The sequence below is a fragment of the Lepidochelys kempii genome, chromosome 23, assembly GCF_965140265.1.
Source record: "Lepidochelys kempii isolate rLepKem1 chromosome 23, rLepKem1.hap2, whole genome shotgun sequence".
Lineage (NCBI taxonomy): Eukaryota > Metazoa > Chordata > Testudines > Cheloniidae > Lepidochelys > Lepidochelys kempii.
Window position 1 is genome coordinate 10437894 of NC_133278.1, and position 13912 is coordinate 10451805.

The 13912-nt window shown below is 43.5% G+C and overlaps 2 protein-coding genes across 11 annotated transcripts in view; one reads left to right on the forward strand and one right to left on the reverse strand.

Moving 5' to 3' along the window:
* The window catches only part of LOC140902055 (butyrophilin subfamily 1 member A1-like), an 87799-nt gene extending 87014 nt beyond the window's left edge, over positions 1-785 (forward strand). For all 8 annotated transcript variants that reach the window (XM_073321689.1, XM_073321696.1, XM_073321693.1 and 5 more), the window contains one exon: positions 178-785. In XM_073321689.1, the coding sequence (XP_073177790.1) occupies positions 178-704 (527 nt within the window). In that variant the 3' untranslated portion in view covers positions 705-785. The remainder of the gene's footprint in view (positions 1-177) is intronic.
* The window catches only part of LOC140902056 (butyrophilin subfamily 3 member A2-like), a 47814-nt gene that overhangs the window by 11222 nt on the left and 22680 nt on the right, over positions 1-13912 (reverse strand). For 2 of the 3 annotated variants that reach the window (XM_073321698.1, XM_073321699.1), the window contains exon 4: positions 11899-11952. In XM_073321698.1, coding sequence (XP_073177799.1) covers positions 11900-11952 — 53 coding nt within the window. In that variant the 3' untranslated portion in view covers position 11899. Of the gene's footprint in view, positions 1-4089; positions 4160-11898; positions 11953-13912 lie in introns of those variants that run through there. The other variant, XM_073321700.1, reaches the window with a different exon arrangement.

Here is a 13912-nt window from a genome sequence, read left to right on the forward strand (position 1 = left end):
ACATTGAATTGGTCAAGTCCTGCAGTCCTTACTCAGGCAAAACTCTGATTGAAATCAGTGGGAGCTTTGCATGAGGAGAGGCGGCAGGAGAAGGCTTGTGGTGTATATTTTCCTCCTATTCCAGTTTATTCTGGCATTATAGGAGTGGTTCTCAGAAAGAAAACTCTCTTCCTGTAGATGACATCACTCTTGACGCAGACACAGCGCACCCCAACCTCTCCATTGCTCCCAATAAGAAGAGTTTGAAACATGAAGCCCAACCTCAAAAAGTTCCAGCAAACGCAGAGAGGTTCGATTCAACTGTCTGTGTGTTGGGTTCTGAAGGATTCTTCTCTGGAAAGCACTACTGGGAGGTGGAGGTTGTGAGCAGCACTGACTGGGACCTGGGAGTGGCCAGAACATCAATACAGAGAAAAGGAAAACTTTCCTTGTCCCCTAAAGAGGGATTCTGGGCTCTGGGTCTGAGTGGGAGAGATTATTGGGCAAAAACAGACCCATGGACCCGGGTCATGGTGCAGAAAAAGCCCCAGAAAATTGGAGTTTACCTTAGTCACCAAGACAGGCAGGTGACTTTTTTAAATGTAACTGACATGTCTGTGTTGTTCACATTTAATGATTGTTCATTCTCAGGAGAGGTTTATCCATTCTTTAAAAATTCACACAAAGAAACAACAATGAGAATTTGCTCAATTAAAGAGGAATAAATATAACATGGCACTGATGCTGATTTTATACTGGTGTAACTGAAATCAAGGTTTTCACAAATGTATTTTGATGTATAAAAAGCTGGGTTTTTTTAAATGTACATTGTCATGGTGTCTTCATTATATATTTTTCAATAAAATGTTTTCATTTACGATTAGTTTTTTGCTTGTGACTTTTGTCCAATATAATATTTGACTAGCTTATTAAAATCCCAGTGTTTCTGGGGCATTTGATGGGCAGGTGTTAAAAAGAAGAAAACACCATCCTTTCTCACACTTTCCTAATTGGCAGCTTCACCTCCGAGGCAAAATAAAAAGCTTCTCCCTGGAAAACAGAAGCTCAGATTTCGTTTGGTTGATTGCATCACTCTCCTCTGGGTACCTGTAGGTGCAGAGCAGTTTGTCTGAACCCTCTATCCCCATAAATGATAAACAAGCTTCAATGTTTTTTCCTTATATGCTCTTTTTCCTCCTTGGAAAACTTGCTAAACTTGAAATATTCCTAAACTATATTCCTAAACATCCATCTTGCTGTAGCTGGTGGCTCCTGGACGTGCTACTCAGCTGCTTCGACCCCAGAGACCCTCTGGTGAAGAGAAGCAGTATTCTCCCTAAGTGCTGCTATGGAAAAAGTCATTTTGAAAACTACTATGGGTCCAATCCTGAGAATTGCTGAGCTCTCTGGCCCTCATAGAATCATAGAATATCAGGGTTGGAAGGGACCTCAGGAGGTCACCTAGTCCAACCCCCTGCTCAAAGCAGGGCCAATCCCCAATTAAATCATCCCAGCCAGGGCTTTGTCAAGCCTGACCTTAAAAAGCTTCTAAGGAAGGAGATTCCACCACCTCCCTAGGTAACGCATTCCAGTGTTTCACCACTCTCCTCGTGAAAAAGTTTTTCCTAATATCCAACCTAAACCTCCCCCACTGCAACTTGAGACCATTACTCCTTGTTCTGTCATCTTCTACCACTGAGAATAGTCTAGAACCATCCTCTTTGGAACCACCTCTCAGGTAGTGGAAAGCAGCTATAAAATCCCCCCTCATTCTTCTCTTCTGCAGACTAAACAATTCCAGTTCCCTCAGCCTCTCCTTATAAGTCATGTGTTCCAGACCCCTAATCATTTTTGTTGCCCTTCGCTGGACTCTCTCCAATTTATCCACATCCTTCTTGTAGTGTGGGGCCCAAAACTGGACACAGTACTCCAGATGAGGCCTCACCAATGTCGAATAGAGGGGAACGATCACGTCCCTCGATCTGCTGGCTATGCCCCTACTTATACATCCCAAAATGCCATTGGCCTTCTTGGCAACAAGGGCACACTGTTGACTCATATCCAGCTTCTCGTCCACTGTCACCCCTAGGTCCTTTTCCGCAGAACTGCTGCCTAGCCATTCGGTCCCTAGTCTGTAGCGGTGCATTGGATTCTTCCGTTCTAAGTGCAGGACCCTGCACTTATCCTTGTTGATAAGCTTGTTGCAAAGCTCTGAAGAAAATGAATAGCTGAACTGACAGCAACTGCTTCACATGATTGGGTCAGAGTGCTCAGCATCTTACAGGACCAAACCCTATGTTCTGTATAACACACACACAAATGTACTGAAGGGAAACTCATACAGTGCTCTTCCCCATCCTAAGGCCATCACAACTGCCCAGAGGTATGTGAGATTCCAAGGTAATGTTACACATCACAAGTTCTTTAAAAACTGGGCTCAGTGGGTGAGTTAAAGCTGGAGTGGAAGCTCTATTCTGGAATTGCTTTATTCATCTTTAAGAGGCTTACCTCAGGCCTCATCTTGTGGAGGCATGGTCCATAGCAGAGCTCCCACCATCAGGGGAAGTGGCAAGCAGCCTGGTCACTTAGAATGGTGCGGCTTTGTCCCCTGCTGTGGCTGGAGAGATCTGGAGAAGCTCCTCTCAGGACCTGTCTGTCCTGCTGCCAAATTAAACTCCATATTGCTAACACTGACCTCCTCAGCATTCCTCCCTAGTCCATCACTCTCATTCCTTTCTCCATTCCTGGTATTAACTCTTATGACCTGACTCACAACCTTGGTGTTATGTTCATCTCTTTCTGTTGACAAAGTTTGTCTGTTCTTTCGCCACAACAACTCAAAACTTCATCTCTCTCTTCCTATCCCTATGACTAAAATGCTTCTCCAGTCCTTGGTCAACTCATGCTTCCACATCTCCCCCAACATCCTCCTCTCTGATCTGCCCAGCTTGCACCTCACATCCCAACTTTCATTTAAACTAGAGCAGCTAAAGGCATTTTCCTTGTAACGGATCCACAAGATCGGTGCCATCACCCAGGTTCTAAACAGTGTTTGACGGGACCCTTTCTGCGTGTCTGAGGCCTTAGGGGTCCCACTCTTCCCTTCAGGGTAGGCCACACGGCCTCAATGCCTCCCAGACTGAGCCTCTGGGTTCCAGCTCTCCTGCTTCACACCATGAACTGTGCCCAAAGCGTCCAACTGTGATCGATTCCTGGTAGAGATTTGCACACTCTTCATTCACCCATGCAACTTAGCCAGTATTTTCAGTGACACCCAAGCTGCCTTTTCAAAAAGGTTCAGGATTTATTAGCTGCCACACAGCATTGGAAGTCCTTAAGTTAGCACACAGAAATAAGGATTAAAGCATCGTCCATTCTGGTCAAGCCACAATACACCAGCCAAGCTGTAAGGAACTCCATTTTCAGTCCCCATCGCTCTCTCTCTGTTTTCCTTAGTAAGTCCCAGTAGAGAGCCCCACCCACCAACTATTTGTTCTCTCCTGGTCATGGCTCAGTCTTTTGTTCTCCAGGCAGGGCCACGGTAAGTTCACAGCCCCTCAGGCTGGAGTATCTTGCTGTTGAGTGTCAACTGATGAGTCATTGGAGCTTGTATGATCTGTCTGGACTCCTTGCTGATCTGGGTAAGGTTCAACCAGTTTCTTAACAACTCTGTTCATTCCACTCAGACACAGTCCTATGTTATTTAATCTGTCGGAAAACAAACATACTCTCCCCCCACGCTGGGTAGCAATGCAAAATATGAGGGAAACTGAGGCACCCATCATATTCACAAATATATTTTTTAAATTCCCACATTGTCCATTCCTCTCCTGCCCTGAGTCATACAGCCCTACCTGTCAGTCACCTTCTTTAATCCCTCCATTGTCTTCCTGTCACCCTTACATCAGGATCACACTTTTCACCCACATCTTCAAGGATCTCCACAGTTCAACTACATCCTGCTTTCATTTCCCACTATTCCCCCTCTTACTTCACCATGACTCCCACCCCAACACTTCCTGTTTATCCTTCTCCTTCTCTTCTCTTTATGGCTTCTTTCATGCTTCCCCATATTCCTGAAGCTCCCTCTTCTCTTCAGGAGGAATGAAGACAAGATGTGTTTTCTTGCAAATTTCTTCTTATGTAAAATTCCTTCAGCAAAATGCTGTTATGTACCAATCTGCAAAAGGAACCACATGCTCACACAAACACACTGTTATATTATCCGATAGAATCACCAGCAAGCCCGGGGGCTGACTTTTGGTTTTCCCTGTGGTTGTTCCACCCCGGCTCTGCCTCTTCCTACCCCTGTTCTGTCCACTCCCCTGAGCCCTCCCTGCCCACCCGCCGCTCACTCCTCTTAGTCCCTCCCTCCCCTGAGCTCCTCTCGCCAGCCTCTGGCTGATCCAGGGCCAGCCCTGAGACCCACCAAACAGCTGATCCGCCACCAGCCCTGGGGCCCACCAAACAGCTGATTGGTGGCCAGCCCTGGGACCCAAGAAAGTAATGTGGCTAGTGGGTGCTGAGCACCCCCAATTTATTTTCTTTGGGGGCTTGAGCAATGGAGAAACCCTGGAGTTGGAGCCTATGCCAGCAAGGACTCATCCACAGCATAGTGTGTCTGACTATATTGTTTTCTCCATCTATATAAACCCAAGACGAGGAAATCACTTAGACACAGGCAGATGAAATTCAATCTTGAGAAGTGCAAAGTAATGAACATTAAAAAATGTAATAACAACTATACATACATAATGACAGGGTCTAATTTAGCTGTTACCACTCAAGAAAGAGATCTTAGAGTCATTGTGAAAAGTTCTCTGAAACCAACAGCTCAATGTGCAGCGACAGTCAAAATAATCGAACAGAATGGAACCATTAGGAAAAGGATAGGTAATAAGACAGAAAATATTTTAAGGCCACTATTTAAATCCATGGTACACCCACACCTTGAATATTGTGTGCAGTTCTGGTCATCCCATCTCAAAAAAACAACATTAGGATGGAAAAAAGTCAGAGAAGGGCAACAAATATGATTGGGGGATGGAACAGCTTCCATAAGAGGAAAGATTTAAAGGACGGGGACTTTTCAGCTTGGAAAAGAGACGTCTAAGGCGGGACATGCTAGAGTTCTATAAAATCATTAATGGTGTGGCGACAGTGAATAAGGAAGTGTTATTTACCCCTTTACATAACATACGAACTGGGGTCACCCAATGAAATTAATAGGCAGCAGGTTTAAACAGAACAAAAGGAATTACTTCTTCATACAACATACAGTCATCCTATGGAACTCATTGCCAAGGGATGTTGTGAAGGCTAAAAGTGTAATAGGGCTCAAAAAAGAATTAAATAAGTTCAGAGGGTAGGCCTATCAATAACTATTAGCCAAGATGATCGGGGATGGAATCCCATGCTCTGGGTCTCTCAAAGCCTCTGACTGCCAGAAGCTGGGACTGGATGTCACGGGATGGATGACTTGATACCTGTTCTGTTCATTCTCTCTGAAGCATCTGGCATTGGCTACTGTCAGAAGACAGGATATTGGACTAGATGGACCATTCATCTGACCCAGTCTGGACGTTCTTATGTTTTTACAATTTTAAATTTACATTGCTCTTTTCTTCAATGGGCCTATTCATATGCTTAAAGTTATGCATGTGCTTAAATACTTTGCAGGACTGGGGTCTTCAACTGTAAACTGTTCTCAACAGGAACCACATCTTCCTAAGTGTTTGATAACACTGATCCCATAGTTAATACTTAAGAAATAAGTATTGTTACACAAAACAGGTAAATAGAATAGAATTGAAGGTACAGATGGATTGAAAGATATAAAATAAATTTATATCACACTTATTTCTAAATATATCCAGTGACTGCACTAGGAATGATTTTCTTTTCACATATTGATCTTCTGAAAAAAAATATCATCTCTAAAATTTATAGAAAATAGGTTGACTGAACCCACTCCAGTTTATCAGCATAGCTCCGAGCTCTTCTGAAATCTCCAAAGGGAAAGAACAATGAATATCTTGCAAATCTATCAAAAAGTGAAATACAGTGGAGTTTAACATCTCTGCTGTCTTCCTACCCATGTGTTTATAGCACGCTCGTCTCCATTCTATTTGAATCTAGTTAATGTATGAACAATAATTATAATGTTCATTGCAAGAATAACTGTTTAATTTTGATAGATTCATAGACTCCAGCCCCAGAAGATAACACTGTGATCATCTAGTCTGACCTCCTGTGTAGAACAGGCTCCAAAACTTCTCCAAAATAATTCTTAGAGCAGAGCTTTTAGAAAACCATCCAATCTTGATTTAAATATTGTCACTGATGTGGAATTTACTCTGAGCCCTGGACAATTGTTCCAATAGTGCAGTAGTCTCACAGTTAAAAATTTACACTTTATTTACAGTCTGAATTTCTCTAACTTTAACTTCCAGCCATTGGATCATGTTGTACCTTTCTCTGCTAGACTGAACAGTCCATTCTTAAATATTTCTTCCCAATGTAACTACCTATAGACTGTGATCAAGTCATCTCTTAACCTTCTCTTTGTTAAGCTAAACAAATTGAGCTTTTTGGGCCTATCACTATGAGGTGTGATTTATAATCCTTTAATCATTCTCATGGCTCTTCTCTGAACCCTCTCCAATTTATCAACACCATTGCTGATTTGTGGGCACTAGAACCAGACACAGGATTCCAGCAGCAGTTGCTCCAATGCCAGATAGAGAGGGAAAAGAGCCTCTCTGCTCCTGTTCAAGATTCCGCTGTTTATGCATCCCAGGATAGCTTTAGCCCCTTTTACCCATACTGGGTGCTCATGTTCAGATGATTATCCACAGCCACTCCCCTGGCCCTTTAAATCGCCGTCAGTCAGAGCTCTGCTGCCAGAGTTCTGGCGTAGCGGCGGCGGCCAGGACCCTGGGGCTCTGGTGGTGATTTAAAGGGCCCGGGGCTCCGGCTGTGGTAGCAGCAGCAGTCAGGAGCCCCAGGGCTCCAGCAGCAATTTAAAGGGCCCGGGGCTTCCAGCGGTGGCCAGAGCCCCTGGCCCTTTAAATCACCGCCAGAGCTCCTGGACGCCGAGGCCGCTACTGCTACCATGGGGGTCCAGCTGTGATTTAAAGGGCCCGGAGCTCCCTGCCACCACAGCCAGAGCCCCGGGCCCTTTAAATTGCAGCCGAAGCCCCAGGGTAGCAGCGGCAATGTAAAGGGCCTGGGGATTTAAAGGCCCCGCCACTTCTGGTTGAGCCCAGCCGCCCCACCCCCCGGTACATACTAGTAAGTACGTACTGCATACCAGTAAGTCCCTTTAGTTACTTTCACCTCTGCCAAGTAATCCAGATTGTTCTGAACCACTGACCTGTCTTCTTCATTATTTACCACTGCCCCAACTGTTATGTCATTTGCAAACTTGATGAGTCATGATTTTATATTTTCTTCCAGGTCACTGATAAAGATGTTAAATAGTACAGGGTCAATAACTGATCTCTGTGAGACCTCACTGGAAGCCCATTGGCTTGATGACAATTCCTCATTTGCAATTATATTTAGAGACCTATTAGCCAGTTGATAATCCATTTAATATGTGCAAAGTTAATTTTATATTCTATTTTTTAATCCAAATGTTGTGTGGTACCAAGTAAAATGCCTTATAGAACTCTAAGTAGATTATGTCACACTATTACCTTTATCAACCAAACTTGTAATCTCATTACAAAAAAAAAAAGACATCAATTTAGCTCGACAGGATCTATTGTCCATAAATCCATATTGATTTGTATTACTTGTCTCAGCCTCCTTTAATTCTTTATTAATCAAGTGTTGTATCAGCCGCTCTATTATTTTTCCCAGGATCGATGTCAGGCTGACAGACCTATAATTACCAGGGTCATCACATTTACTCTTTTAAAAAATTGGTACAATATTCACTTTCTCCTGGGCTGATGGAAGTTCCCAAGTGCTCAAAGACTTATTGAAAACAAAAGAATTCATCTTACCCAGCTCTCCTGACAGTTGCTCTGAAGCAGAACAGTACTCCAGTCACTGACACTCATTTTTCTTTCTTTTCTGATACTGTTTTTAAAAATCTGACAGCTCTGTATAAAGGATGTTCAGGGAATGGGGCTCAGTCACACAACTGTTATTTGTGCAGGTAATTCTTTAGCCATGCTAACGATCCCATTAAAGTCAATGGGATTTATCACGTAAGTAAAGGCTACAGAACTGGGCCCTATTCTCATAAGAGTTTTGCATGCAGGAAGAGTGGCAATAACATGACTATGTAAGCTGTGTTTCACTGGGAGCTGGGCACCTGTTTCCCTTAAGCTCACTGGAAATATCACAGGCTAAAATGATAGAGGCAGTGAAATATTACAATGACCACTATGTGCTGTGACAGTCAAAGACATGAAGTAGCTAGCAATATTGGTTCACTTTATTATGTAAATACTTCTCCAGCTGTGCATTAGCCAATTTATATTCAATTGTCTGCATAGAAATCCCCTGCTTCACTCAGCCCTTTAAATTGCATTCAGCCAAAAGTAAGTACTGGAGTCTGTTTATCGTAGTTGGAGTGTCAAGCACTTTATGTAAGTTACTGTACCTGTATCATAAACACAGGCACCATAAAGAAGTTTTGAGTTCGTATCTTAAACATCATCAAAGAATGAAAATGTGATCATGCATATTGTGTTCTAGAGCTGATCAGCAAGCTATTGATGAATAAATTATTTGCTGAATATTATTCATCCATTTAGGAAAGTGAGTGATAAATGACAAAAAATCACACTCACAAATAAAACTACCAAAATGCATCAAAAATTATCTATTGTGACTCTATTAGCCAGCTCTCCTGTATACTATTATTGAGTCCTCCCTCACACTTATTGTGTGAAAGGGAAGTACAGGGTTGAATGTGTTGACTTGTATGATTGTTGTCTCTCTCCTAGCACTGATGCAAAAACTAAATGAGTCAAATTCGCCCTTTGTGTAATTCCAATGACTTTAGTAGAGTTAACACATGTATAACCTCTTAAAAAAATAGCACTACTTATGATAATCTCAGCATTATGGTTAGCATAAAGACAAAATATTAGATATATGAATCTATCTAAGTATAAAGATATTGTCATAAGGAAGACAGAATATTATAATGATTTTACAAGTGTGTATGTATCACCAGTGCCTTCTGCTGAATGGAATCAGAACTGTTCAACTCTCCCTTATGTCTAATAGCTATTAAAGACTTCTGTTTAGATGAAGTGTTAGGGGCCTATGCTATAGGGAGAGTAGGGCATGCGTACCATGTCTGCTGTTGTCATGAAGATTAAATTGACTGTGATGTGCAAGACAGTAACAAATTTGAAGTCCTTATTAGAATAATAAAATATCAGGGTTGGAAGGGACCTCAGGAGATCATCTAGTCCAACTCCCTGCTCAAAGCAGGACTAATCCCCAATTTTTGCCCCAGATCTCTAAATGGCCCCCTCAGGGATTGAACTCACAACCCTAGGTTTAGCAGGCCAATGCTCAAACCACTGAGCTATCCGTCTCCCCTGACCTCCCCCCAAAATATAAATGACATTTGATAGTCATAGAATATCAGGGTTGGAAGGGACCTCAGAAGATCATCTAATCCAATCCCCTGCTCAAAGCAGGACTAATCCCCAATTAAATCATCCAACCAATTTTTGCCCCATATCCCTAAATGGCCCCCTCAAGGATTGAACTCACAACCCTGGATTTAGCAGGCCAGTGCTCAAACCACTGAGCTATCTCTCCCCACTGAAGACCAGAAGCCCCTTAGGGCAGAGTCTGTGTTTTTGTTCTGTGTTTGTACAGCAGCCAGCACAGTTGGGGGCCTTGGCCATTACTGGGGGCTCCTAGTGTTACCATAATACACCTAATAAATAGTGTACAGTGCCTAGCACAGTGGGGCCCTAGTCAGCTTCTGGGACACCTAGGTGATACCATAATTATAGAATCATAGAATATCAGGGTTGGAAGGGACCTCAGGAGGTCATCTAGTCCAACCCCCTGCTCAAAGCAGGACCAATCCCCAACCAAATTATCCCAGCCAGGGCTTTGTCAAGCCTGAGCTTAAAAACTTCTAAGGAAGGAGATTCCACCACCTCCCTATGTAACGCATTCCAGTGTTTCACCACCATCCTAGTGAAAAAGTTTTTCCTAATATCCAACCTAAATCTCCCCCACTGCAACTTGAGACCATTACTCCTTGTTCTGTCATCTGCTACCACTGAGAACAGTCTAGAGCCATCCTCTTTGGAACCCCCTTTCAGGTAGTTGAAAGCCACTATCAAATCCCCCCTCATTCTTCTCTTCCGGAGACTAAACAATCCCAGTTCCCTCAGCCTCTCCTCCTAAGTCCTGTGTTCCAGTCCCCTAATTATTTTTGTTGCCCTCCGCTGGAATGTCTCCAATTTGTCCACATCCTTCTTGTAGTGTGGGGCCCAAAACGGGACACAGTACTCCAGATGAGGCCTCACCAATGCCGAATAGAGGGGAATGATCACGTCCCTTGATCTGCTGGCAATGCCCCTACTTATACATCCCAAAATGCCATTGGCCTTCTTGGCAATTAAGTAGTCTCAGGAAGGCAGAAAAGTTTGTCAGAACAAATCCTTCACAACCCAAGACTGGGACACTGGGGAGTAGGACGCTCTGGGGTCCCCATCTATCTGCAAGCGTTTACAACTGGGTAGTAGCAGAAGTATCAGCATTAGCAGATTCACCCCATCTACTGGAAGAGTGGGTAGTTGTTCTCTGAATACAAATTATAAGTAATCAATTTCTGCTATTTTGCTTCTCCAAAGAGATTGAGATATGGGTTCGATCTGAAGTGTCATATCTGTTTCTGTGACCAAATTCTTTAAATATAAAAACTCTAAAATCAATTCTGAGGGAGTACATTTAGTCCTTAAAAGAAATGTGCATTTTATAGATGCCTACTTACTAAGGCCAGAAAAAGATCATTGTGACCATCTAGTCTGACCTCCTCCTGGGTCATGTCTTGCTGCTGTATCTAGTTCTGCATCTCCTAAGGCACTCACCCAGAATCAAATCTGTAAATCTGGTTCATGCTTTTGTATCAGAGAATATTTTAACATCATGTCTAGATCAGTGGTTCTCAAAGCCAGTCTGCTGTTTGTTCAGCGAAAGCCCCTGCCGGGCTGGACCAGTTTGTTTACCTGCCGCATCCGCAGATTCAGCCGATTGCGGCTCCCACTGGCCGCGGTTCACCGCTCCAGGCCAAAGGGGGCTGCGGGAAGGGCGGCCAGCATGTCCCTTGGATGGCACCCGCTTCCCGCAGCCCCCATTGGCCTGGAGCAGCAAACTGCGGCTAGTGGGAGCCACGATCGGCTGAACCTGCGGATAGGGCAGGTAAAACCCCCTTGGACTGCGCCGCTTCCCGCAGACCCCATTGGCCTGGAGCAGCAAACCGCTGCCAGTGGGAGCCACAATCAGCTGAATGTGCGGACATGGCAGGTAAACAAACCGGTCCGGCCCAGCAGGGGCTTTCCCTGAAAAAGTGGCGGACCAGCTTTGAGAACCACTGCTCTAGATGATTTTAACTGGTTGGTTGGTTTGTTTATTTGCTTTGCAAGACCACTCCTGAGGGGAAATGGTAAGTATGTTTGTTTCTGAAAAATCTGAGAACAGCTCTACAACCAGAGGGATATTGATGTTGCCGTTCCTTGGGAAATATTTTCAGTCTTTATTTTTTGTTACAATGTGTTTGACCAACACAAAACCTCTGCTCAGGGAAGATACATTTTAAGGCTCCATCTCCTGAGATGCTGTGTCCTCAGCTCCCACTGTTTTCAGTGAGAGATGTGGGTATTCCCCATATCACAGTACCGATGCTTTGAGCCGAGTTTTACTCACCTTATTCACAAGAGTACTCTTTAGAGTTGGTTGAAAAGTCAAGGTTTTTTTCCCCTTCAAAAAAAATCAAAATAAAACACTCCATTCCAGTCTCAATGAACATCTTTATTTTATTTCAAAATTTCCTGACCAAAAATCAAATGAGATTTTCCTGAAAAACAATATTTTCAGTGAAAAATCAGGAAAAATATGGTTGAAAACTTTTTTTTACCAGATCTAACATGAACGAGAACAGGATTTAACCCTTAGTTCATTTAGTTTTCCAAAATAAAAATGTGTATATTTCAATATTGGCTTTCCTTGTCAAAGACTCTCGGGGAGGGCAGCAGTGAATCTGTGCTGATTTTTTTATCCGTTTCACTCACACTTAAATTGTAGAAAATAGAAATATTATAATTTCTGAAATGAACTCTTCCCCTCCCATGATTACAATCGGTGCATTAAAAAATTCATTCTGGTTTTAGCAATATTCTCTAGATGTAAATTAGGGAATACTGCTAAGTCTTGTAGATGTAAGGGAAGCTAAAACCAATAGGGTTTCTGGAAGACTATAAGGTGTCAAACACTGGGCAAGGGAGGAAGGAGTGTTATTTATTTGTATGTTCATTTTCTATAAAATAAGAACAGCCATAATGGGTCAGACCAATGGCCCATCTGGCCCAGTATCCTGTCTTCCAACAGTGGCCAGTGTCAGGTGCTTCAGAGGCAATGAACAGAACAGGCAATCATCAAGTAATCCATCCCATATCATCCACTTCCCTACTTCTGGCAATTAGAGGTTAGGGATGCTCAGAGCATGGGGTTGCATCCCTGATCATCTTGTCTAATAGTCTTTGATGGACGTGTCCTCCATGAACTTATATAAAGTACTTTCTTGAACCTTGTTACAGTCTTGGTCTTAACAACATCCCCAGCAACGAGTTTTACAGGTTGACTGGTGCGCTGTGTGAAGAAGTACTTCCTTTTGTTTCTTTTAATCCTGCTGCCTATTCATTTCACTGGGTGACCCCTGGTTTTTGTGTTATGTGAAGGGGTAAAAGAAACTTCCTTATTCACTTTCTCCACACCAGTCATGATTTTATAGACCTCTATCATATTCCCTCATCGTCGTCTGTTTTCCACACAAAGCCTGGGAAACAAGCAGGGAGAACTGGAGGTCCTGGCAAAGTCACGGAATTATGATGTGATTGGAATAACAGAGACTTGGTGGGATAACTCGCATGACGGGAGTACTGTCATGGATGGGTATAAACTGTTCAGGAAGGACAGGCAGGGTAGAAAAGGTCTGGGAGTTGCACTGTATGTAAGGGAGCAGTATAACTGCTCAGAGCTCAAGTATGAAACTGCAGAAAAACCTGAGAGTCTATGGATTAAGTTTAGAAGTGTGAGCAACAAGGGTGATGTCGTGGTGGTGGTCTGCTATAGACCACCAGACCAGGGGGATGAGGTGGACAAGGCTTTCTTCCGGCAACTCGCAGAAGCTACTAGATCGCATGCCCCAGTTCTCATGGGCGACTTCAATCATCCTGATATCTGCTGGGAGAGCAATACAGCGGTGCACAGACAATCCAGGAAGTTTTTGGAAAATGTAGGGGACAATTTCCTGCTGCAAGTGCTGAAGGAACCAACTAGGGACGGAGCTCTTCTTGACCTGCTGCTCACAAACTGGGAAGAATTAGTAGGGGAAGCAAAAGTGGATGGGAACCTGGGAGGCAGTGACCATGAGATGGTCGAGTTCAGAATCCTGACACAAGGAAGAAAGGAAAGCAGCAGAATACGGACCCTGAACTTCAGAAAAGCAGACTTTGACTCCCTCAGGGAACTGATGGGCAGGATCCTCTGGGAGAATAACATGAGGGGAAAAGGAGTCCAGGAGAGCTGGCTGTATTTTAAAGAATCCTTATTGAGGTTACAGGGACAAACTGTCCCGATGTGTAGAAAGAATAGTAAATATGGCAGGCGACCAGCTTGGCTTAACAGTGAAATCCTTGCTAATCTTAAATACAAAAAAGAA